This window comes from Elgaria multicarinata, chromosome 4 (genome assembly GCF_023053635.1).
Source record: "Elgaria multicarinata webbii isolate HBS135686 ecotype San Diego chromosome 4, rElgMul1.1.pri, whole genome shotgun sequence".
Taxonomy (NCBI): domain Eukaryota; kingdom Metazoa; phylum Chordata; class Lepidosauria; order Squamata; family Anguidae; genus Elgaria; species Elgaria multicarinata.
The window spans coordinates 104,444,908-104,471,410 of record NC_086174.1 but is presented as its reverse complement, the minus strand read 5'-3'; the positions used below and the strand labels follow the sequence as shown (position 1 = coordinate 104,471,410).

At 40.5% G+C, this 26,503-nt stretch overlaps 1 protein-coding gene across 1 annotated transcript in view; it reads left to right on the top strand.

Annotated features, from left to right (window-relative positions):
* ORC3 (origin recognition complex subunit 3) overlaps positions 1 to 23,791 on the top strand; it is a 46,092-nt gene extending 22,301 nt beyond the window's left edge. The window contains exons 10-20 of the mRNA XM_063124893.1: positions 1,140 to 1,273; positions 2,230 to 2,293; positions 9,149 to 9,265; positions 10,042 to 10,121; positions 12,240 to 12,373; positions 14,935 to 15,017; positions 16,384 to 16,481; positions 17,904 to 18,045; positions 20,573 to 20,689; positions 22,261 to 22,334; positions 23,556 to 23,791. Of these exons, the coding sequence (XP_062980963.1) occupies positions 1,140 to 1,273; positions 2,230 to 2,293; positions 9,149 to 9,265; positions 10,042 to 10,121; positions 12,240 to 12,373; positions 14,935 to 15,017; positions 16,384 to 16,481; positions 17,904 to 18,045; positions 20,573 to 20,689; positions 22,261 to 22,334; positions 23,556 to 23,661 (1,149 nt within the window). The 3' untranslated portion in view covers positions 23,662 to 23,791. The remainder of the gene's footprint in view (positions 1 to 1,139; positions 1,274 to 2,229; positions 2,294 to 9,148; positions 9,266 to 10,041; positions 10,122 to 12,239; positions 12,374 to 14,934; positions 15,018 to 16,383; positions 16,482 to 17,903; positions 18,046 to 20,572; positions 20,690 to 22,260; positions 22,335 to 23,555) is intronic.
* Positions 23,792 to 26,503: the final 2,712 nt, after the last annotated feature.

Below are 26,503 nucleotides of genomic sequence, written 5' to 3'. Positions count from 1 at the left end.
TGTCCACAAAGGGAGCCCCGCTTATTTAAATGGAGGCAGCAGGTCTGCACTTGCAAGTGAATGGTGCATGTGGCTGTTGGCTCGGCTCCCTGCAGTTAAACAAATGAGAAGTTGCTGCAGGCAACAGAGCTCCATGTGGCTAATGAAGCTTTTGCACCTAGGACAGGTTGTTAGGATACAATTTCTACAGTTTCATAGGATTAAAATGCAACAGCAGCGGTTTGGAGGATTAATCTCAGTCAGAAGAGAGTGATAGGGTATAGTAGGAAATATTTTTGTGGAATGATAAATTTTGCAAGCTGTTAAAAGAATGGATCTATAGAACAGTCTTTCAGCAAAATTACACTGTCAGGGTGATATGTGCTTCTGTTCTGTAGCATAGCAGTTTCAGTGAATATTCTACAGACTTGTGATCCATTTTGTAATCAATTGTATACACATTAATGGGCTGGTTTAATAATCAGCTTGTTGCATATTAAAAAATGTATTCTGTTACTAACTTAAGTCTTGGATCCAGCATAAGCCACCTGTGGACAGCAGAGCTCCTTCCATAATTGGGAGTCTTTCGATCCAGTGGAGATTTTCCACTGGAAGAAGGGGGGAAGAGGCAATCGCTACTAGTTTTCCCCCTGTCCCCCTGCTCCGGAATGCTGGGGTATCCCCCAGAACAGTAGGAAAGGACGGCACCAGGGTTGCAGAAGGAGGAGGAATTGACCAAAATCTCCTTGGCCCCTTCCTTTACTGCTAACAGGAGCATTCTGACTGGAAATCCACTTGGGGACACTTATACCGATGGAATAAAAACTCTGGATCCAATCCTAGATGTTTTAGTGTTCTGAGTAAATAATTTTGATTACCAGTGGCATTGGTTACATATCACTTGGGGTGTGGGTGAGGAGTGAAAAAGCAAAAGTGTTGGTTATTGGCCTTTGAAAAATCCTTAATTAAGTTTCCTTTTAAGGAAGCAAGTGATTCTGTGACCTAATTTACAGCCATATTGAAATATATGGTTTCAGTTTCATAATACTAATACAGCATCATAGACTTGTTTTTCTGAGCTGATGAAATTTGTTTTGTTTTGAACAACAAACCACTTTAAAATCTCAGAGTCATATATTTTAAAAACCTTGTTTCTACAGCTGTCTCTTTTGGAGCATTTTTATTCCCACCCACTCAGTGTGCTGTGCTGTGAGCTGGAAGAAGCTAAGAAGAGAGTAAATTTTTTATCACACAGTCAGTGTGAAAATATTCGAAGACTGCCATCTTTTAGAAGGTAAAAAACTAAAATTAGCTATTGTACACATGCCCATCTTTTGCTGAAATTCTTGTGAAGTTCAGTCTTGCATAACGAATATGGGAGCCAGTGTGGTGTAGTGGCTAAGTTGCTTAGGGAGATCTGGATTCTAGTCCCCACACAGCCATGGAAACCCACTGGGTGACGTTGGGCCAGTCACAAACTCTCAGCCCAACCTACCTCACAGGTTTGTTGTTGTGAGGATAAAATGGAGAGGAGGATGTACACTGCCTTGGGTTCATTGGAGGAAAAAAAGGTGGGATATAAATGCAATAATAATAATAATAATAATAATATAATAAGTGAATGGTGTAGTTGTATATGATTTCATGTAAGGTTGTGAGGCTGCATGTGTACTGTGCAGAGTGGACTCTGGAACCTGGCATGGAATCTTGTTTCCAGAAAATGGCCAAATTCCACTGGATCGATCCATGTCTGAGGGACGGATTGTGCATGCGCACATTAAGATATTTGCTGCAACCATTTCCAGTGCTGAAGAGGCTAGCTGCGTTTTAAACTGAAAACCGATTTGACTTCATAGCAGCATGAAACGGAGAAGTGCCTTTGGCAGGATTTTCAGTGGTCCAAGGTTGGGTCTTTATGTGCCTTCCAGATAGCAACTGAACTCAACTTCTATTTCTCGCCTTTGTTCTCCACTCTGAGCTTGTCACTGCTGTTAAAAATTCTGGCCTTTGTCAAATCATTTTCGGTTGAGCAAAACCTAAGAGAGTCTAGTAAATATAAATTAAGAAAATAATCACAAAGTTATGCTCCCAATAAGCTATCATTTTGAGAAGCCACTCACCTAATAGAAAACTGGAAGATTCCTGAAGTTCCAAAATACCGTAATTGAGTGATTTCCTGAAGAAAGCACTTTTTGAAACAACATTGTACACTTTTGCATTTTTTGAAACTAGTTTTTTTCTCCCCTTCAGGTTTGTGGAAAGTCAGGTATCAAACAAGCAGACTGTTCTGCTGACAGATGATGAATGTTTAAAGGTAAACATTAAGATTTTAACAATCTGTTATATTAAGTATTCCACATAAATTTAATATTTCTGTGTAAAGCAATATAATGTTGCAGAATAATTATGTTCTGTTTCAGTCTTTTATATTACTCATTCAATAATGTGAACCTAAATCAGAAATTCAAATTGTGTCTGGTCCATTTTATTTGTAAAGCATTTGTATTCTACTTTTCTTAAGCAAGTAATTAAATTCTAGCTCTGGTATACTTACTTAGAAAAGTGTTCTATTTGTCTATCTCACCACTGAGTTTTCAAGCTAAATGATTAATATGAATTGTGCACAAGCAAAATTCTGTGTTGGAGAATACTTGATGGATTGTGGTATAGTAGAGTGCTAGACGTGAACTGTGGAGACCACAGAGCTCACATAGTGATTGTAGACTAGGTGCTGTCACTGAACCTAAATTACTTTAAAGTTTTATTATGAGGATAAAAATGGAATAATCTGGTAGGCTGCTCTGTGTTCCCATGGGGAAGGGTGGGGGACAAATACGATTTCTATTAGTAGCATGTATACCTCAGTGCTAACCCTAAACTGTTTATATCTGTCACTGGGAATTTAACTGACGTCAGTCAGTCACTGAGAGGAATGAAAATAATATCTGTGGTCTGAAATAAATAAATACAGATTTGCTTTAAAAATATATGAGAAAATGAAACTCTATTTGTTTCTTTGGTTTTTTGGTTTTTTTTAAAAGGATGTAGTTGCTTCATTGAATTCTGGCCATGCCATCTGGAAACACGTATCCTAAATAGGTGTACGAACAGAGAAGGACATTTTGATAAGTAGACTGAAAAGGTTTTGAGAATTAGAGGGAATGTATGACAGTGGCTCAGTTCAGACAACATGTTAGTCAATGCAGTGTGAAACTCAACGTTTGAGCTTTTAGGGGACACTCCCCACACAGCATGTTCTAACTCCACCGTTGTGTGACTGTGGGCTACTGTGGAGTTGAGTAAAATCCTTCATGATGTTTGATTGACAGTTCCTCTGCCCTTCTCCTCCCGCAGTCCTCCCGATGGTATCCCATCAGGCATTGCTGCGAAAAAAACAATCCCTAGAGCGGCACTTCATCCTTTCACTGCTCTTGCCAAAGAACTCTGAAGCCAGTGGGAAAAGTCAACTCAACGCATTAAGAAATTCCACGGAGCCTGCCATACAACATGCAACACAATGGTTGTGCAGGAATTCTCCTCTGCACAGCGTGGATATTTTGCGTGGAGTGTTTTCCAAAAAAACCTCCACTGTTGCATGGAGTTTTCCCGCCAGACAACACATTTCTCAACAGTGGTGTAAAAACTCTACCGTGGAGTTCTAAAACCACCGTTGAGAAACGTGTTGTCTGAACTGAGCCAGTGTTATGTAAAATTAGGAACTGCGAGTAACTGAACTTTGTGTTCTGTTTTCTCTCTTTATTGTGGCCTTCAAAAGAAGTAACATTTTACAATCTGTGCACCTGAAAACTAAAAACTGCAGAACAAAGTTCTGCAGAACAACTGCAGTTCAAAGAGATATATGAGCAATATCCAGTAGAGACAGCCGGCAAGCTGCCAGCCCCTCCAATTCCCTTCTGCAAGCCATGCCCACCACTTGCGGAGCAGACATTTAGTTCTTTCAGAGGCAGCCTGAAATGAGTGGAAATGCTTATTTCTGGAATGGGGCAGGCTGGCAGAGCTTACATAAGTGAGCTCCACCAACCTGTGTGTTCCAGCAGTGAGCATTTCTGCTCATTTCGGGGCTTGCCCTCAGAAGCGCTTAATCTCTGTTCTGCAAGCAGTGGGTGCCATTTATGCAATGTGATTAGCGAGGCGGGCTGCTCACAGAATGGAAGTAGCAGTGGGCCCCACTTGAGGGACAGGGGGCAATGGATTCTGCCCATAGTCCAGTCACTATATTTTACCAGCCGTGACATATGATTCTGAAACATGGCTTAAGTGAAGAAGTGCACATCATGCCATAGTAAGGTGCATACTTGGTATTTCAATAATAGGCAGGGAAAGAAATTAGTGTATAAGATGGGTGGCAAAGGTAGTCCTAGAGACAGACAGATAAGAAACATCCAGAGGCAGAATAACCTGGTTTGCATGTCATGCTAAGCCACAGTGGGTTGTTATCATACATGGTTGCAGGGTAGCTTAGCATGATGTCGAAACCCCTAACAGAAAAACTAAGAGGAAAATTGCACAAATTTCAAGGCACAGCAGTAAAACAGAGGGGGAAATTACATAAAATTCCTAGCAGTGGACACTCACTCCTGCATTCTTGCATAGGACCAAAACAACAACAAAAATCTGAACATGTTCGGGATGCTCCAGTGTTCTTTCTTCAAGATTTCTATGTAAATAAATAAATAAATTGGAGGGAGAATGGCGGTGACACTAGTGAGATTGTGAAGAGCTGCCCTGCCGGATTTGGCCGTCATAACAAGCTGCCCTGAGAACAAACCACCCTAAAACAACTCTGCTACAAGCCATGCGTCAGTAGAGCCCTTGCTCTCATGTTAGGTCCCTCTTGTGGACAGCAATTCCTGGATCCAACCTTAGCAAAGTAAACTGGATATTGAGGGATAAATAAATTACTGGCTCCTGGGAGCTTGGTCTCACTAGCATGTCTATTTCTGATGTGACCTTTTCCAGATTTTTCACCTTTCCTCTGTCAAACAAAAAATTATAAATGAAGCGGAAGAAAAAACAACCCACCCAAACTGAAGCAGAATCTCCAAAAATATTTAAATCTCATGTGCATTCAAATGCTGCTCTGCTGTCTTAGGAAGTGAAGGATTAGTTTTTGAAAGATCAGCCTCTTCGTAAGTGTATGGAGACTCGAGTTCATCTTGATCTGCTAGAAATGTCAGCTGCAGAAAGATCGAGTAGCAAAAAAATAGCAGTAAAAATACCAATGATTCAGTGCTGCATTTTTCTAACTTAGATAAGGCTTTCATAAAGCTGAATTAAATCGTCCTTCTTTGGGAATTGTCACATTTTATTTCGGAGTTATAACAGCCGTTGAACAATGGAAAACCCTGTCAGAAACATCCCAGCGCTATCAAATGCAAGACCACAGCACAAAATTATCTGTCAAATGTATCGACTAAATTTAGGGGAACTGACACAAAATGGATTTCCTTCTTAAATATCTCTGTGTGTGAGTGAAGATCTCCAAAGTGAATTTTGGGTGATGGGAAGTTATAACGTCTGATTAGATAATTCTGCTAGAATAGAACAAATGCACTGTCTCCTCAGAACACCAGCGTCTTCATCTATGAATTACAATAATTTTTTGCCGGCTTGTTTTATTATGGTACTAAGTCTTCTGGCCCTGCCAAAGATTTATGTAGTTTGTTATTCCCTATACATGGTGAGGCATTAAGGGCTCAACTATCTGTGCACATACTTTTCATTTGTTAATCTTTCTAGAAAGAACAATGAGGCCTATTCTAGGCAGGAGAAAATGTTCAGCTTCTGATCTGTCAGCTACCAGGAGATGAGGTTTAACTTCAGACCTGTTAAGCTACACACAGGGCACAGCTTGCTTGAGTTGAGCTAAGACTATCATGAAAACCAAGTTACTACAGGATGTTGTTAATCTGTTTAAATTATTTAAACAGAAATACTAGGAATACGTTCAAGCAAAAGTAATTTGGGATTTATTCATTACTACTACTACTACTAAATTTATTTCTTACCCGCCTCTGCATTTTGATTGAAGTGGGGAACAACAGTAAATATAAAATACATTAAACTCAATTAAAACATAATATGCATTGTTAAAACATCCTAAAAACACCCTAAAAACATTCAATTTAGCCCTAACAATCTGGGGAATTATTCAACACGATCCCTCTGTTCATGATTTGCTATGAAAGATTTGGATTTTTTTTTAGATGTTTAAAACCTCGGCATGCTCTTTCAGAGGCAATGCTTATAGCCTCAGCGTCAGTAGCTTAACGCTAATGGATCTTTATGTGTTTAGCCATTTAAAATCCATCTACCCATTGTTTTCATTTTAAAGCTGCTCTTTTAGTACATTTAGAAGCATCCAAAGTTGAGAATGCTGTCCTCTCCATCTGCTAGGAGTCAGAAACTTTTAGACTTGTCTGGTTATTGGACTAGGAGAAACCTCTCTTTTTCTCTCTAGGGCCTGTCCTTTTCTTGCCTCTGCAACTTATGACAAATGATACTATGTTTTATTCATTATAAGCTTTCTATTGCCTATCAATGGAGTGTGTTATGCGCTTTGTAATAATGGCAGAATATAAATAATAGTTCTGTGTGTGCATCTTCTTCATAGGCAAGAAGCCTTCCATGCTGGATTTGTCACTATATATAATTATTGTTTTGAATTAATTTGGAAATGAATTCACAAAATATTTAGTTCTTCACTTGTGCTGGTGACCCATGCTAAAGTAACTTTTCACCGACCTGGTAACTTTGGCTCTCCAAACGTTCATTCCCAATCTCCATTTTAAATATTTCCACCCCAAGGAGATTGTTACGTGATGTGCTCTCATTAGACCCGTGTACAAACTTGCACATGTTCTAATAAGACTTACACCCGCTTATAAGGAATCTTTTGACATTGGCAATAGAGCGTCTGTGGCTAAGTAAGGCGATTCTTACTCAAGAAACTTACAGCACTGAAGGGGATAATGCCACAATGGCACATTTATTGAAGTTGAAACAAATACAAAGGCACAAGCTAGTTTTGGGGAAATTAGCTGAGCAAGTAGAAGCTTAGAAGCAGTTTCAATAATGAAAAATAGACTTTTTGAGACTTAAGAGCATACACACAGAGACAGCAGGGGAAAGAGTAGAGGGAATCTTTAAAGGCAGTATACCTTTCCTTGGGCTGCAGCCCTTTCCTGTAGACCAGTACTGGGGAGTGTTGCAACTCCTGGTCTTAGGTGAAGAGGAAAAGAATACAGCCAGGCAAAGCACTCACTCATGGCAGCTTGCTCTCGCAAGCTGAAATGTGTCCTAAGCCCTGTGTTTTCTCCCTCTTGAGAGAGAGAGAGAGCTAGCCTTTTTCTTCCCCCTAACTTGAGGGTTTTTTTTTTTGTAGTGTAATCTAATCTAAAGATCTACTTGCTATGGGAACAAAAGAGGGTGATTTGGGATGATGGCTGTACTTGATGCAGCCTGGAGTTCAGCAACAGGGCTACATTAGCATGTGTATGACCAGGTATGACTCCTGCCATCCAGCATTCATATTCTGCTTAGTTTTACCCCTACCTTTGTCTCTGGGGAATGCATTTGAAGAAGTCTATCAGGAAATGGTTACTTGACCTAGGCCTTCTCTGAATGCTCTCAGTCTGTAGGTGGGGTTTTGGGTCGCTTCAAAATGGAGTCAGTACTGCTCACAGAAGCTACCTTGTAACAAGATCCTATTTTGTCTGGCCAACCTGTGTATTGTACTAACAATCTTCCAGTCCTCCTGCCTCCCCTTCCGAGTTTCCAGAGCCCGCATTTTGGAAGGTAAAAAGAACATCTCTTTGAACCCCCATCAGAATTAAAAGGCATGCATCACATGTTAAAACTCTGTTGTCAAGGTTTTCCAGTAGGCTGAAAGTGCTAGACTAATTCTGTGATTAAATATAGATGACAGCCTTTCCTTACCAGCCTAAAGAAAGGATTGGATCCTACTTTAGTAGTTTATTTATTTATTTATTACATTTTTATACCGCCCAATAGCCGAAGCTTAGCGCAGCAGCAAAGGTAGATTAGGCATAAAATATACAATTGTCTGGTATTTTACCCCATAAGAAACCACTTCCAGTTCTTTTGCTGTTTCTTTAATCAATGCTTGGATCTCTGTGTGCAAGCAGAAGGCATATCTATGCCCACTTTGCAGTCAGGAGCAGGGAATTTTATCTGGTTGCTCCTCCTAACTTTCAGGTGAGACTTTCAGGTTGTGGGAAGGATTGCATTTTTTGCAAGACATAGAAAAGCCCCAGTTTGTTAAAGGAACTGCCTTCCACACAAGTCCACACTAATGCAAGTGGAAATCTGCTCACACAGTGGGGCTTTCCTGTCCCTTCCATGCCAGTGCAATTCCTTGTGCACACGTGCGCGTGCACACACCATCTCTCCCAAGGGTCAGAAGCACTCAAGAAAGGCCTGAGATGTGGTGTAAAGGGCTGCAGCAGGAGTGGGAATAACCCCAAACTAGTAGGGGCAGCTTACGTAAGTGGACATCCACTTGTGCAAGCTTGGCCACAAGCCCTGCCATTTCTTATAGAATAGTCAAGTAAGGCAAATTTACTCCCTGTTTAGTTTAACAATTATTCACACAATGCCCTTCAGTACACCAAGAGTTCAACAAAGCTCTAATCTGTTAAAATGGTAGATTGGAAAAAATGAGATGCTTCCACTGATAGCAGTAAAAGCCAAAGTCTGGGGAGTTTACAAGGGAACACGCTGTAGTCTGTCTCATCTGTGAGGATCATAATTACTGGCTAGTATTTAGAAACCATTAGATTTGAATTCATAATATCTTTGGGATTTATTCTATTTCTCGTTTTGCTTTTGTCACTACTGGTACATTTTTGAGGTTATTCTCTTGAGGACAAGGAATTTATTTTTTTAAAAGAGATTCTTGGCCTTTCAGCATGAGTCTGAAGGCTGCAATCCTTTAAACTTACCTGGAAGTAAATTCCATTGAATTCGGTGGGATTTACTTATGAATATCTATCTATCTATCTATCTATCTATCTATCTATCTATCTATCTATCGAATTGTATTGTAACTGAACAGTAGTACTGTGGCTCTCTATTAACTGATGTAGTGAGTAATAGACTAATCAGGATTTTCCCTTTATCTTTTTAGGAAGCAGCACAGGGATTGCTGCAAGATTTGCATACTTACCATGAAAATTATTTCCCAGTTCTGCAGTGCCTTCATGCTGTTACATCTTCTCTTCCAAAGTATCCGTTAGGCAAACAAGTGTGTACATATATTTTCTATTTATTGTGTTGACGTCTTAAACTCTTCTTGCAGTCCTCCTGCTTCACTCTGTCTTCAATATGGCCAATCACCATTAAGTTCTTCTTTGTGGTCTCTGTGCATCACACATATGGGCTCTGCGCAGAACCTTGCTTCCAGAATCTTCTATAACTGGGCATGTTTTTGGCGGGAATCTTCCCCCACTGTCCCAGAGGTGGGTCTGAGCCCCAGAATACAAAACTAGTCTTTTGAGCCCACAGTTTCTGTAACAACAGAAACCCTTTTCACGGAAGGAAAGTTGAGGCTAAAAGACAAGTGACTTACCTAAGAACCTGCAAATGTGGCACAGATGAGGACTGAGCCCTAAAACACAAATCCATTTCTGTAAACCCACAGTTCTCTCACTCATTCAGGATCAACCTCATCTTCTCGCAACTTATGAGAACTCATTAACCTAGTTGACACATTATGCTAAACCACTGTGGATGAATTAATACCTGAGGCTTTGCGACTGCGCACCAGCCACCATTTTGAATATGCAAGCCATGGGCAGGGGAGGCCCCCACCACATCTGGTGTATTCAAAACGTTGTCCGACATGTGTCACAAAGCCTCAACTGTTAATTAGCCCACTGTAGCTTGTCATGATGTGCGAACAGGCCCGTTGAGCTCTTCTGGAAAACTGTTCTGCAATAACTTCGCCCTTTCAATTGTAAACCAAGAAATGCAAATTTCAGTCAATTTTCTGTTTGTAAAATGTTCTTTTCCCTGTTACAGATCAGAGAGTTGTACTGTGCATGTTTGGAGAAGAGAGTGTGGGAAACTGAAGAATATGAGTCAGCCATTCAGCTGGTGAGGTAGCCTCCTTTCTATTTCCTTCTTGTCTTTTAGATATGTAAAATGCCTCCATCTGCTATTCAGGGACTTGGGGCCCTTAAAAATGTTGCCAAACAGGAAGCTTTTTTGTAACTGCCCACATTGTTTCTTGTAAATAAAATGGATGTTTTTAATTTACATTTCTATCCTTTATAGTGGGGTTGCCAGCCAGAATACAGAGCCAGACTCTAATTTTTCATTCATGCTAAGTAGACCTTTGAGGAAACCATTCAGCTCTTGAATCTGTTCATTATGCCTTATTCCATTTTTATCCTCCACCACTTTCTTCAAGGAGTTCAAGGCAGCTCCCTCCCACATTTTATGTTGTGAATAACCCTGTGAAGTAAGTTAGGCTGTAAAAGATTGATTGGGGTAAGAACTGGGGATTTGAACCTGGGTCTCCCTGGTCCCAAATCTGACACCCTGTTCACTACACCAGCTCTGTTTCTCATTGTGTGTGCTTTCCTCTCAAAATATTCAGCTTTTGAGAGTATTTCAATTTTAAGCCTTTAGAGGCGTGTGCCCTTGATCTCCCCAAGCGCCTGGTATTATATCACACCCAACCCTTTTGACTGGGTTCACACAACACGATAACCCACACTCAAAGATGAGTACGGGTTGTTGTTGAACTGTGGGTTATTGAACTGTGGGTTGCTGTGTTGTCTGAACTCACAGCCCACAATTCACAACCCAACAAGAAATTATGGGTTCTGAAATGAACCAAGGAGAAGATAGGTGCCAGCACAGACTCAGTATGAGGTGAATAAGTCATGTGTCCCAGAAAGGCACATGTCTTATGAAATAAGGAATAAACATTAGAAAACATGATTCTGTTATAGCATATGCCTTAACATATTTTTATCAGTTTGTAATTGAGTAAAGATTTTATTCTAATATAAACAAGTAATCCCTAATGTGCTTCATTGACATAAACCTGAATTTGAATGAATGGATTTTTAGTAACAGAGCAGATTCAGAATTGGACTGTTATGTGCTTTGTAAGTGATAAATGGCAATTAAAGCCAAAGTGGCACTGATTTGATTCATTCCTTCCATTTTGCACCAAATCATATTCATTTTGCATCCTGGAATGTGGCATATCTGTTTTTCAAGTAGTGTATTTTTCTTGCACTTTAAGTAAGGGCAAATTGTAGATCATGCTGCTGCAGTATGCACACCTTTTTTATGCAGTTCATAACAGTTTTGTTCGTGAATGGCTATGATCTTTATGGAAATTTTAAATCCAAATTCACATCAGTATTAAAAATGCTACTAGTTCAAGATGATGGCCAGGACTCAAAGGGCTACGCATGCATATTGGCTTTCACCATCCGATCCTAGAGGCAGCACTACTGTGCCCCCTGAAAACCTGACCCCAACAATTAGATGACCCTCTGGAGTGGCATTCTATGAGACATGCTAGAAGAATAATATATCACCCCCTCTTTCCTTTTGCATGCACAGAAATGTTTTTTTTTTTAATGTGCAACTTTTTGGGCTTGGTTGATGTCATTGACTTAGTTGATTGCCATTGGGAACTGAGAAATCAAGTGATGTCTGCATGCTGCGCCTAGAGTTGTCAGATATATTTGTGAACAATATATTTATTTTACAGCTTGAAAAGAGGTATATTAGTGACATTTTCAAGTAACATTTCAAGTGACATTTTCATTCTAATTAATTAAGGGTTATCTGAGCTCTCAGCAGTCCATCAGAAATGGTCCACTGTTTTATAACGCCAACTATCTGGGAAATAGTATAGTGAGTTATGTAGATATACATTTAAAATGGTTTACAGTGCAATCCAACGCATGTCTACTCAGAAGTAATTCTTATTGAGTTCAATGGGAGTAATTCTCAGATAAGTGTGTATAGGATCGCAGCCTTAAAAATGTTTTTTTTCTAAATAAGTAGTCTTAGGTGACCCAAAAAACCAAAACCCGATACATTGAAAATGATTTCCCTCAACATTTCTCTGCCTTTGCAAAAGGGTAGACAAATGCACAGAATAAAATGTAATCCTGCTAAGTGCTCCTGCACGTGTTTTCCCCCCTATATCTCTAAGAAGCTGTTAATGATGTTGGACTGTTTCATTTCAGGATGTTGGCCAAGGATGAGTTGGTGGCCATTCTTGAAAAATGTATAGCGATTCTTGCATCCTTTCCTGCAAAACATCTTGGAAACCCTTCAGAAAAAATGGAGGAGTTCTTGGGCCGACTTAGAAATCCTGAAGGTATTTACTTAACCTGACAGCTTGTGTTAGAAATTTACATTTCACCATTACCCACAATCACCATTCTTACAGAAGAGATCCATCAGCTTGGAAAGTAACCCCAATATATAGAGCTCTCTTGTAAAAAGTGGCTTTTTGAGAAGAAATTATTGACAGGCAGGAGGATTCTTGGACTTTTTGTCATAGTTGGTTGCTTAAGGTTTCTTAGACAATAGAATGGTGAGCAGGGATAGTTGATGGCGATAAAGACTGCAGGTTGGATCAGTTGTGTCCCCCTCTGCTGACAGAAGGCTCTTTGATCCAGTGGAGGCTTCCATGAGTGATCCTCAGAATTCTGCCCAGAGCTAACAGTGCCAGTGATCCAGTATACTGATGATGAAAATGTATGAACAGTTATTGTGACAAACACACACACACACACCAGTCAGCAGCTGTGGGAAAACTCAAATATATCCAGTAAAGCAACTTGTTAATGCACCTTTATAGTGACTGCAGAATGTGTACAGATAATTAGTTTGATTATTTTGTCCAAGACGTGTCTGTCACAAGTTTTACGTATGTCAAAAACGATTTAAGTTATTTAGCAGTCTGCCGGATTTACTTCCTGCATCCTTGGAAGCATTATTTTCAGTTTTTAACTATATTTAAGGTTGGGGTGGGAGGATGGGTTAATGGGCTGCATTTTAATTGGCATTTTTTAAGTTGTATAATGGCCTTTGCCTAACTAGTTAAATGTTTTTTTCTTTTCTTTTTTTTTGCTAATGCTAGTCAGTTCAACATAAAAGCTTGAGCTGTGTACAAGACTGAAATATGAATGCCAGATCAGAAAGTGAATTGAAAGGATGTTATTCTGAGTGCATGAGACACTTTCTGGCATATCTAAGGGAATTTTGTGAGGCTCTAACTAAACCTTACAAGGCAAGCCTGCGACTCCCAGACTCATGTTTGCCTTGTTATGCTGCTGTGTGGGGGTAAATCAGCTATTCAGAATGCGAGCATAACCCCTTCCCTTGCTTGCCAGTTCTCCTTTTTCAAACCTTCCCCCATTTCAAACTCCGCCAGCTCAGAGATGAGAAATAAGCCTGGTTAGGTGAAATACAGCCTCAAGAAGTGCAAGAAGTGGATTTGTTGATCCCCAGTGGCTCTTCTCTGCCTGTAACTCATCAAAGAGTGATGTGCAGACCAGAAGACAGGATTACTTTGAGTTATAAGAAATCTTGGTTATGTGGGAAGATTACATGAATTAAGCAATCAGCAAACATGAGTTTTAAATATATTAAAGAGCTTAATGCTGAAACCTCATAGTTAAGGGCTCAGAGATGTGAGAATAGTATTACAAATTTGGGGATATGTGAAGAATTTGAAGAAAACCATATTATTCATGCCATCAACAGGAATAGGTAGAACTCAGACAAAAATGGATCAAGAAGCTGCAGTTGAGCTCTGGTTTATTTTTATTTGTGTACTTTTAATTCAGTAAATCTCTACTGGCTTGAGGCAATAGGAAATAAGCCTCTTTGCTATCGGAAGATTTTGCATATGAGCAGTGGAGGAGGAAGGGCAATGAACAAGAAGGGTCTGTGTGGTTTTAAAAACAAAAAATGAAAGCTCTGTGGAAGCCAGTGGAGCTGAGCTGTTCAGTTCTGAGAATGTGCCCAGTAAGACTTAATATGGGATTAAGTGATGCAGAGGGATTTCACAGTCTTTCTGCATCTTATCTCTTCTTTTTCTTCTTCAAGCAAGTTCTTAATCTTGTCCTGTTTGAATGCAGGAAGCTGATAGGGTTGGGGGAGGGATGGAAGGGGCCTGAAACTTCCTAAACACATATTGGACTGGACCCAGCCTTGCCCCTCCATGAACAGAACGGCCTCTTCCATTTGTGTGTGTGTGTGTGTGGGAGGATCCAGCAGAGGCATCCCGCCTGGAGGAGGAGGAGGAGGAAGGCAGGGCAGCGTAATTTCCTCCCGCAGCGCCCAGCATCACCTCCCACATTGTTCAGTTCCCCTGCCCTCCAGAACAGCAGGGGAGGATGATGATGATGATGATGATGATGATGATGATGATGATGATGATAATGATTTATTTAGCACCAACAATGTACTTGGTGCTGTACAGAATATACAAATAAAACAGCAATATCCTGCCTAGAGGCTTACAGTCTAAAATCACATTAAAACATATAAAGGGGGGAAGGGGTTACACAAAACAGAAATAAGGGAATAATCATAGCAATGACAACAGTAAATCAGGCTAAAATACCAAAAGCTATGGAAAACAGTTGAGTTTTCAAACGCGTTTTAAAATCTAAGATGGAACTTGTAGTTCGTAGATTCTCTGGAAGAGCGTTCCAAGCCAACGGGGAAAACTAAACAGTTTTCTCCACCTGGTCCCCATCCTCCAGTGTTAGTTGAACTCCACTGAGCACAAGCCTTGATTGAACGCAGTGTTAGCCCTCTTCCATGCAGGGCATGCCCCTTCTCCTTCCCTCCGTAGGTGAACAGTGGCAGCAACTAACTATAGGGTTTTGTGACTGAATCCAAGCCCTGTTCTTATTCTGACAGCCGAAACCAATGATGATCAAGAGAAATCTATATCCTCACTAAAAGAACTTCAGAAGAAGACAGACCTCTATCATCTTCAAAAGGTTAGACTACTTAAGAGTGGGGCATTGTCTTGTGAAAAAAAGTCTTTGTCAATTGTCTGGTGAAATTAAAGGGCCTCTATAATAAGCAGCTTTGGAATTTAAAAACAAACAAACCAATAGCCAAGGAGAGAAATCCCAGCAGGAACACAATGTAGCCTTACTATCGAAGATTGCCCAGTATGGGCAGGGGACAGAATGATGTTTCTTTTCCTTACTTGTTCTTTACCGTGCCCGTTCTTGAAAGAATATTCTGTATTACCCAAACATCTAGGTGTTACAGCTCATGCAGAAGTGGATAATTATATGATTAATTCTGAAAGCAGAGACTGGGTTTTGCTTGGCACTTTTTCTCTCTCCCACCCCCGTCCCTTTTCTCCAATGCAAAATACTGCAGGCCCTCATTAAAATTCATGCAATTTCTACTTAAGCTGGCTTCAAGATTCAGTTTAAGTAAATTGTCCAAAGTGATACAAGTAAGAGTATGCAACTTGTGGCCCCTTCTTCGTGGATGACCTTTGACCAGTCAATATCTTGCAATATCTCCTTCATACGTGTATTGTGAGGATACAATGGTGGGGAACCATGTACATCCCACAGAGTCCCTTGGATGAAAGGCATAATTAAAAAGAAATATCTAGTCTGAGAAAGGCTCCCAGCTGGCCCACAACATAAGGAATCTCCTTTGTTCAGGCATCTGCTACCACTTCATACCGATAGCATTCATTAAGCTTATTTGAAGAAGGGAGAGGGAGAAAATTGGTGGGATTATACCTGTACATATTATGCACTGCTCTTCTTCCCCTGATTTTATAACTAAACCTTAAGTTAGAATGAGTCTTGCTGCAAAGATAGCGCAATCACATAAGCAGGAACAATGGCAGCTACCCAAGTTCCTCAGAAATTTGGGATCTGCCAGTGGCCCATTCTCTCAGCTGTAGATCACCCACCGGCCAGTGGAACTGCAAATCAGGGTTGTTCCGTAAAGCAAATAAAAAACAAACAGGATTGTATCAGATATTGTCTGTCCAGCAGAGCCTTCCTCATTTCTACCTCCTGCACCTCTTCCCAGATTTGTTCCTGAGGGTTTGGGGGGGGGGCATCTGGAGCACATTTGGAAGGTGCACAGGGGGGAGGAAGCAATGGGAAATCCACTCGTGCGTGATGCTGGACTTAACCCATAAGGTTTACTTGCTTTTGCTGCAATACAATCGTGTAACAAATTGATGCATTTTAAAAACCAGAAAAGAGTAACCTGGCTTTTCTGTGTCAAGCGATTTCAGGGGTTACAATGGTTGTAGCTTGATTTAAAAGTATCTTAGTAACTTGGAAATGCCTTTTTGGTTTGTTCTGCTTTGTTTTGTTTTAGACTCTGTTGGAGATGAAAGAATCCAGAAGACTTAAGAAACTAACACAGTTTGAAATGCTTCGTTTTGAAGTTGCTGACTTTATAGATGGCCTTGTGAAGTAAGCATTGTTTTCTCTTCATTCGTTTATTTATTAAATTTATATTCTTCCTTCCACTACAAAATAGTGCTTAAGGCGGTACTATTTTTAAGACTGTTGCACAACTTTGTACAGTGTTTTTTGTTAGTGCAACAGTAAATAAGGAATCAGTTCAGACATGATCATGGTTGGTCTGGGATCAAGCCATGTGTGTGCAAACTCCCTCCTCCCTTCTCTCATGCACCTTAATTTAGTACTTCTGGGGTTTGTTAAATCACATCTTCCAATAATGTCCAAATTGGGTAATTGTGGTTTAAGGTGATCCCTACAATCACAATATCAAAGCTTTCATTCTGATTTGATATTCTGGTCTGTAGGGATTACTTAAACCCCATTTTCCCAGTTCAGACATTACTGGAAGATGTGATTTAACAAACCCTGGAAGTATTCATTTAAGGCAACCAAAAGGAGGGAAGGAGTCTGCACTCACATGGCTCATTCCCAGTTTAACAAACTGTTACATCTGAACCAAGCCTATATATTCAGCTATATAGAAAATATAGATTTAGGCACGTGCAGCTGGGTGGGTAGAAGTAGACTTTCCTGTCCCTTTCGCCTCAAAATAGGCCCTCGAAGGCCCACCCACCCACACCCCAAAGAAGCTACACAGAGAGTTGGTGAACCCTGGGGGTAGGCTGTGGTATGAGTGAAAGGGAGTGTTCCCCAATAGTTGGGCAGAGGCCCAGGATATAATTTGAAACAGAGTTTTAAAGCCACCCCAGTTTGGCTCTGGCTTCTACTAGGATAGAAATATGGCTTTGAGAAGAACATTACTTGAGTGGATGTGTTACGTAGTTTTCACAGAAGGAAAGTTAGAAAAGACAATACAAAAGGAAAATAAGCAGAGAAGATGGCAAGAGTTAACTATAGTGCAGGGTAGGAGATTCGCCCTCCTATATTTGGAGAAAAAACCCCACAATATTTGGTATTGGAACAAAGTCGTTAAAAAAAAAGCACCTAATGAGATATATTTAACAATTGCTCCAAATGTGTAGAAGGGGGAAAACTGAAGACAACACATTTTTGAGAGATAAGAAAATAGGATAGATTTGGCAAATATTGTTAGCTACAGTGGATGATTTTATCAATCTTCTCATTGCTGACCATTTTCATTAGATGAGATTGCAAGCGGTGTGTGGGGAGTTCTTTGCTTCAGACTTTTGAAAGGGGGAAGAATTGACTATTAATGAAGTTAGGTTTTTTTTTTTTTTTTAAAAAAAAACCTTTTGCATTTAGGGCATGTAACCGTGCCACACTATAGCACAGCACCATGTGAAATGTACACACTTGCTGTTTGCTCAAGTTTATAGTTGTAGGAGGCGTTGAGATCCGTCCAAGTTAATACCAGTCTCTCTCACTTTTTACTCCATGGTGCTTTTCCAGGAATTACCTTGCTCCTGCAGAGATGCAGACATTGCATGAGGTGATGTATTTCAGTGCAGCGAATACCCTCCGCGAACATCTGAACGCTGCCCCGCGTGTCGCTCTTCACACTGCTCTCAACAATCCATACTTCTACATGAAGGTGAGAAATAAGGAGCCAGGCAGCTCTGCTCACGGCCTGCTTGTCTCAAGTGCCCTGCATCTCCGGAGCGTTCCACGCTCAGAACTGTCCTTCACTGGCTTCTCTCATTGGGTTCAAAAGGATGAGGCCCACGGCATCTCGTGGCTTGAAATTTTGCTAAGTGGGAGTTTGACTCTCAGCGCAGGGCAGTTATGAGTATGGTGTGCTTGATATGTAACCATGTAAAAATGATAGGAGTGGTGGGATGTTTGGATCATGCAAACAAGGTGGCTGTCCTTAAACAGGTGTTAATCTCTTCAGTTAAATCAGCCTTCCTCAACCTGGAGCGCTCCAGATGTGTTGGACTGCACCTCCCAGCTGGCTGGGGCATTCTGGGAGTTGTAGTCCAACACATCTGGAGCGCCCCAGGTTGAGGAAGGCTGAGTTAAATGTTTATGTGACTTTATGATCAGAGCAATCCAGTTCCATGATCACTCCCATAGCTTTTACTTCTTATTAAAAAAAAATCTAACTTGTCAGCAGAGATATTACCCTCGTCTCCTGAGACGTTGAAAACGGTAAAACTATATGAGGTGCTTAAGCTAACTGCCAAAACGTCCATCTCTATTGTTTGTTCTCACTGCATTCCCTCGCAAAAGATCTTCCAGTAAGGCACTTGGATGAACATTTAAATAAAGCGATCTCTATGTGGCCTTAGCAGAAGGATAGCATCTCATTCATATATTACAAGCAATCTAATTATATTTACTGCATTGAATTGAGCAGCAGAACATGAATCAACAAGAACCAGATTTGAAAAATAATATAAAATGTGTATGTGTATGTTTATTTATTTGATCTTCTTACACATCTATCTGGTTTTAAACAGAGTAAGAACCTAGATTAGAAAAACAAGCTTAATTCAGTTTCCAATATAGTTGATAAAAAGCCAAGTCCTAGGCTTGGCATATCTGATGAATTTCTTATGTGCTTTGGGCAAATGTTTTGAGTATCTGTGAGCAGCAATCTCTTAGTTGTTCCAGTACACTACTGGTATTTAATTCTGTTTTGGAAGTAATAAATAATTTTCCATAGTACAAGTTCAGCACATTCTGTTCTTTCATGAATTATAAAACTAGGATAAAAGTTCTCATGATAAATTTCTATCTATAACTACAAAGAGATGCAGGCAGCAAAAGAACCAGCACATGACTAATGATATGGATACTGGTTCTGAAGATGTAATTCATCTATTAGCAACAGCAGCCTCACAGATAAGTACTAAAAATGTATCAGTCCTTGATGAATGTTATGAGCTTGCCCATTCTCATCCCACCACCTTTCCACATGTGTAGCTGAAGTTGTGTGGCATGTGAGCGTGCACATAGGAGCTACTCACACACAGAAAAGAAATTGATGCTTGCAGATGACTTTAGAACATTTTACAACAGAAGAATTAAGGAACACCATGACCGGTTCAGGCATAAGGAAGCCAGGGTTTACGAGAGCTCATGCCCAACCACGTAGTTTGTTGTTGGCTTATGGCAGGCTTGTCGGGAGAGTTCCCAGTTTGCACAGAAGGTCTATGGTTTGTTTAGCCACTTAAGAGTGGGAGTGATTGAGCAGTGTGATGTGTGAACATGCCCCCAAAGTGATAGTAAGTGTTTCTCTTGTATTTTCTCAGTCTGCATTGCATCATTGTATTAATACTGCAAGAGGCATAGCAATAGGGAGCGAAGCTTCCCACTGTGTCAGCTCTAGAGATGGAATATCGCCCCTTCACCCAAATCAGGACTCTCATCCAGTTCCACTGCTACATCTTCCCCAGTCCACATACATAGACCTATCATCATGCAGTCCTTCTTCCCCCCACCCATTCTGGATGTTCCTCTAATCTTTTGTCAGGATACATCTCAAGACTGCATGTTCAGCTGTGGGGAGAGGGGGGCATATCACAGTGAAGCTGGTGACCGAGGAGGGGAATGACTGGACGTGTATATCACACGTATACAGCCTTGAGCTTGGCTGTATACTTTGGAACTCACTGTATTCTCGGTAACGTTTCTTTTCCCAGACTGGCTGCCTGTCCTAGTGCAGTGTGGGCATGGGATGGGGGTCCTGCGTGCTGTAGAGGCAACACTGCCTGACAGATGTGGCTCATGCTGCTTAAATAGTGGGTGGGGGTTGCACTCGTGTACGCTTCAGGCTTGACTCTCCTGGAAGAAAGCACTGCTTGCCACTGGCAACATTCGAAATTGACATGAGATGACCTTGAATGGTGCATACTTCCGGGAGCTACTGCTGGGTTGGTATAAGCGCAGAGTAAGGAATCTGTTTGCAGATTATTTTTTTCTAAGTTCAGTAAAGTTACAGCTTCCTGAAATAGTAGTATGTATGATTGTGAGGTCACGAGGTTGGCAAGTGTCCTAAGTTAAATTGCGGGGGGCGGGGGTGGAGGGAGGGGAAAGAGCTGGGACGAAATCAGTAGCATACAAATGAATGGACATGTATAATTGTTTTTCTCATTAATATGAACTTTGTTTTTCAGCATGAATCCTTGAAAAGTGATGCTGGATCCATTTCTAATACTGCTCCTGACATTTGTATAGCATACAAGCTGCATTTGGAGTGTGGCAGATTAATTAACCTTGTTGACTGGTTAGAGGTATGTGAGCATGAATCGATTTGACAGCTACGTCTGCGCTTTACTGAAAGCTTAAGTGCTTGTCACGCTTTCTTTTTCTTTAAGCCTTGTTTGTTCTGACCACTAATTTCTTGCATGACAGTGCAGTGTCATTCTTGTTCTTTCAGGAGCCTCAATTCTCAATCCATTTGACCTTCCCAGCTTGCGCTAGGACCAGGGTTCAGTAAACTTCTGTGCCTGTGGCAAGAGTTCCTTCCCTTGGTGGGTGACCACCACTGTGGAGCCACGCTTGTATTAAACGGTCTCTGCTTATTCCTGAAAAAACCCCTTTGTCCACTCTGGAGGAAAGAAGTGCTAGGCTTTGCAGAAACTCTGCAAGTTGGGCTTTTGAAGAATGCTCCAGCCATGTCTCGATGCACTTTTTCAAGGGAAAAACCCAATAAGGGAGGAAGTATTTCCCTCCCTTCATGTACAGGTTTTGCAGGGAGGAGTGCAGCATGGCTGGTGCTTTCTTCAAAGCCCAACTTCCAGGACAGAAGCCCTCTTCCCTTCCTTCCCCTTTCTTTGTGGCAGAATGGACGTGTGACTTTGCCCCCGTTTGAACTTTTGCAGAAACTCCAGCCATGCCTCACTGCTCCTTCTTGCAAAAAACTGAAAAACAAAGGGTGGGGGGACTCTTTCTTTTCCTCTCCCTTTTTGTCAAATGTTTGCAAGAAGCTGTAGCAAAGCATGGCTGGCTCTTCCTTCAAAAGCCCAACTCATGGGAGCAAAATCTCTTCTTTCATCCACATTCTGTCCTGCTACTTGGGCTTTTGCAGTGTTGTGTTGCTGCCTTCTCCTAAAAAGTTTCAATGGGAAAGAAATAAACCCTTTTGCCTCTGGGGAATTTCTTTTCCTTCACTTAGGCTTTTGTAAAACCCAACTTGTAGAGAGAAGAACCACCTCAATTTCCCAACTCCTCTATGTAAAAGTAGAGGAGGGCAACTTGCAGCTCTCCAGATGCTTTGGCCTACAATTTTAGCCAATGTAGCTGGCAGTGAGGAATGAAAATATAGGCATTCTGCCCAATATAGAGGAAGGAAGGAAATATCTTCCAGTTGGGATTTTGCTGGAGGCAAGAGCAGCATTGTGCTGCTTGCACCTTCTGCAAAGGTCTGGTAAAAAGACAAGCATTCCTCCTTTCTCAACCCATGACCCAAGGAAGGGATGTGGCTAGTAAGCCAAGTCAAAATTTATTTACCTGTGCTTAGGACTTTTTTCCCAGCTTGGCTACTAGTCTTGTGTTAAATCTTATGGTGCATACCTTAACCTAAATAAAGGTCAAGATGTTTTGTTTGGATTGTAAATGTACCCCAAAGCCATTAAATAGATAACATGTTAAGAATGTGTTGATTAATCAGCAAGTTAAAATAAGCCATAACAAACATTAAAATTCCACCCATACCTCAATTTACAATGGTCTTTTTCTTCTTCCATGCGTTAACATTTTGATGTACTGTCTAGAGATGGCAGCATAAACTCCTTACAGTGTGTATGCTAACCTGTGGATTTTATGCAAATTATGTAGCATTCACTGTGGTGTTTTTTCTTAGGCTTTTTCAACAGTTGTAACAGCAGCTGAAAACCCAAATTCGTTGGTCAAGGACCACATAGAAGATGTTATCCAGTATCCTTTTCTGATTCTCTTTTAACTTAAACAAAGTATTTCCTTGTTAGAAATAGCTTTGTACAGATAAGAAAGATCTACCAAACATGTCACCAAATCTTCCAACTACATAAAACTAGGAAAAATCAGCTTGTGAAGTCTTTATTCATGCCCAGAATTTTGTTCCACAAAACCTAAGGCTCTCTTTCACATTGCCCATGGTGTAAACTGGTTGATGTTATATTATTCTCTCTTTATTCTATTCTAGGGAATAAAGGCTTCAATTAAATTTCATTGTTATCAGCTTCAGTTTGGAGTAACACCTATTACAATACTATGCAGTTTGGGGGTAGACTTCAGATGAGAAAACCAATAATTTTACTAGGCAAAAGATTTTGTGCTTGAATCGGAAATGTACTTGATTTAGGTTACCACCTTGTCTTCCTACCCTATTCATTAGCTTAAATCATTTGAGAATGGAAGGGCTCCTTCTGTTCATGGAAGGCTTTAATCCAGTGTTGGAATCCCACTACCAGAACAAGAGATGATGCGATTTTTCTCCGTTTCCCCTCAAAAATCTACGCGGGAAGATGGGTGATCTTTTACAAGTGGGTACTATCCAATAGGGTTAGTGCGCAAGGTTCCAGGTCAAGTCCACGTACAGCTGTGATATAGTACTTCTGGGATCCCAAGGCATGCAAAAATGCTGGTTTCTGGAAGGCGCGTGACCTGCACTTTCTTATGCATTGGGGAGTCTCCTGGAAGCACAATATTTAGTCTACATGTGGACCAGGCCCCTGCTAGGGTTGGCTGTGAGCACACTGCCCCTGTTGGATTAGGGGGTGGGGATAGCAAAAATCATCTTCTACCAGCAAGAGTAGAGTGGAACTCTGCTTGGGCTGTTACAACCACCTCAAGAAAATTCTGGATGTATCCCTTAAAGTCTCCCAATAAACAAGAAACTCTACCATGGGATTTATCTATCCCAACTTTGGAGGCAAATTCCAAAGGTAGTCTGTTAGTTGGAGGGAGCCACATCTTGGTTAACAAATTTGAGTGTACATGTGGGGGGTAGACTTTTATAGTTGTTCCCAGTGTGTATGCATATGGTCTAAAATGTACTTTAGTGAATTACCCAGAATTCATTCCCTATTAGAAAAATATATTCAGTAAGTTTAGTCCATTTGTATTTATTTCCTTGGTGAGGGGAAATGTGGTTTTCCTTGACTGGCACTCCCCAAGTGCTCGTTTCATTAGAGCAGTCTCAGAATTGGAACTTTTGGGATTCATAAAGCCTACCAAGCAGAAAACGGACCATGTGGCAAGGTTGACATGGGGCAGTTGCTAATATGGATTCTACTGACAGGAAGGAAATCCTTTTAAACAAAACTTTGTATGGTATCAACAGTGCTATCCATTGGCTTTCATTATAGGCAAACACTATTTTGCCAGTAACACTGACTGTAATAAAGTACATGCAAATGGCTGAATCTTGTTTCTTTGTATTTTGAAAAGCAAAAAAGCAGTTTTAAGGGAATAGCGCAATTGACAGATCTGTGTTTAAGTTATTTGGGTAGTCCTGTGAGTTTTTGGTTTGATTTGGCATATCCTACCCAATCTTTCATTATAGAAATTGTCCTGACTACAAAGAAAAAGTTAATATTTTTTCTGACCCAAGCACTTTTAAGCAGATTATATACATGCAAGATGGTTAATTTGGGGGGGGGGGAGAGGAGTGTGGGATTCCTTTTAGATGTTTCTTGACTATTGTTAATGATTTCCGAGGTTTCCACTGTGGAGTAAGATTTAGGAGGGGATTTAAGGCCTAGTCCTAGAATCAGCAGTAGACCTGACTACATAAATACAAAATCAGCAACAGCAGTTAAAAGCAGGGGCAGATTTAAAGTTGTAAGAAAGACAGAGCAATACCGTCCTGTTGCTACCTTGAACTGTATCGAAGGCTTTGTTTTGAAAAAGACCATGAAGAGCTTGAAACTTTTATAGGCTTGTATTTAATCTTTGACATACTGAACATTCAATGGTTTTCTTCAGCTAGTCTTTGACCATTCTCTTATCTTCACCTTTCTCTTGGCAAGATATTCAAGTAGCTGCAAATTTTTGAGTTTTTTTCTGCTTAGAGAAAAGATCAAATACCTTGAAACTAAATTTAAAATAAAATTTTATGGTAAGTTAGCCATTGTTTGGATGGCTTTAGACTACAACAAATATATATAAAACCAAGTACACACTGTTGTGCAGCTACATACTGTTGCATGGTCTACATAAGAGCTGCCTTTAAAACATACTTAAAATGTAACTGAATGGAATACAGCCCCAGGTTAAATGGGATTGGTTTTTCAGAGTATGTAACTCAGCTACTCTGACTGGCAGCCAGGGTAAGTGGTTAGTTTTAGATATAGGGCTCAAAGGTGAGTTGACCTTTGAAAACAGAATACACAATCAGAATAGAATAGCAAAGACCGCCTATTCCTGTACACTCAAGGTCTCTTCCATAAACTATGTTCAGACAATTGAGGGCTTTGGGATGTAATTTTCTCTCCTGTTGTCTTATATTTCATTCTAAGTTTTTCTTGGAAGTTGTATTATACCACTTTGTTTTATTGTAAGCAAGGGTGAAAGTTTTTGCACTGAGAATTTCAAAGGGGGACAATTCCCTGTACACCGTCAAAATCTGCTCTGGAACAGATTGACAATGGGCATGGGGTCCTAAGAAGTGTGAGTCTGGAACTAGATTCCTGTTCTTACTCCAACTTTGAAGACAGATTTCCAATATTGCTCCAATTTTGTAGAAGCAAATACAAACTTGGAAGTGATCCACAGCCTGTAAATTGTTTTGGGATTTGAGGCCAACTTCCTCTGTTTAAAAAACATATTGACCCAGACCTATTCCTACTGTTGAAAGGAAGTTATACATCTAACATTGCTATGGTACAGCAATGGACTGGCTTCTATCACAATGAAAACAACACAAGACTCCTACTTTTCACAGGAAAAATAACATGCAAGGCAGATATGCCAAGAATCCACATTTAAGAAGTTATCTTCTGTCTGTAAAGATCGCTGTGGGAAAAGAACACTTAGCATTTCAGAGTGTAAACAGCAGTTTCAATATACTAATCAGCAATTGAGATTTCAGTTTATCCCAATGAAATGCAAACTGCCAGCATCCCAAGTACAGCTTTTATGCTTGAATCCCATACTTCTGCCAAAGGGCTCAAAGCAGTTTACCTGTGGTTGACAGACAGCTCACTGAACCAAACCCACCTAATCTCAGGAGAACTACAACATGTGCTCTGAGACCAATCTCTGGGGCAAAAATTGTCTGATCACTTAATGCTATTTCCCCTCTATTCTAGCTTTTCAATGTGTCAAAGCCAATAGTCTAAATGGAACATTTTCAGAGAAGCAATTGTACCCTATACTTTGAGAAGTAAAGGGAGGAAATGGCTGAACTCCAATCCTCCTGTAGCAGAAATCTGTCTCAAACTACATAGATGCAAAAGCAACAGGAGGAAAGAACATGAACAAAATCCTAGCTCAGAAGTATGAATGCACTTCAAAGCAAGGGTGGGTTGGAAGGTAGGTCTCCAAATGCAAGGTGCCAGCAGAGGAGTTCCCAGAGAGAACATGAATGTCTGAAGAAAGGTTTTCACATTCAGAAAGCCTAACAACTCCAGTAGCATCAACAATAGTGGTAAAGTGTCAATCGGGTCAACAGATCTGTTTATAAGTGAAATACAACCTTAAAACAAAACCCAACGTTTTAAGACCCTCCAAAACAGGTCCCCAACTTTTTTGCATCCATTGGCACATTTGGGTATTTTAGAAACTGTTGGGAGTGGAGAGAAATGCAAAATTCCAAGGCTAGGGAGACAAAGCTAGTGAGAGAAATAGCAAGGAAAGGGGTTAGAAAGCTAGGAAAGCTAGAAGCTGGGAGTGGAAAGACAAGAGTGCAGAGTGAGGCCAGGAAGCAACTCTTTCTCTCTGTCCACTGAACAGCTGATCAGTGCCAAGTTTAGGAACAGAAAGAAAAATCTGGCACCAGATTTTTAAAAATTAAACAGCACACTCCCCCACTCAAAAGATAAAATAGAACGTAGACCATAGCCAACGAAGTTAAAAACAAACTTCAGTGTAGTGGATATGGAGAACATTTGTTTTGACTTGAA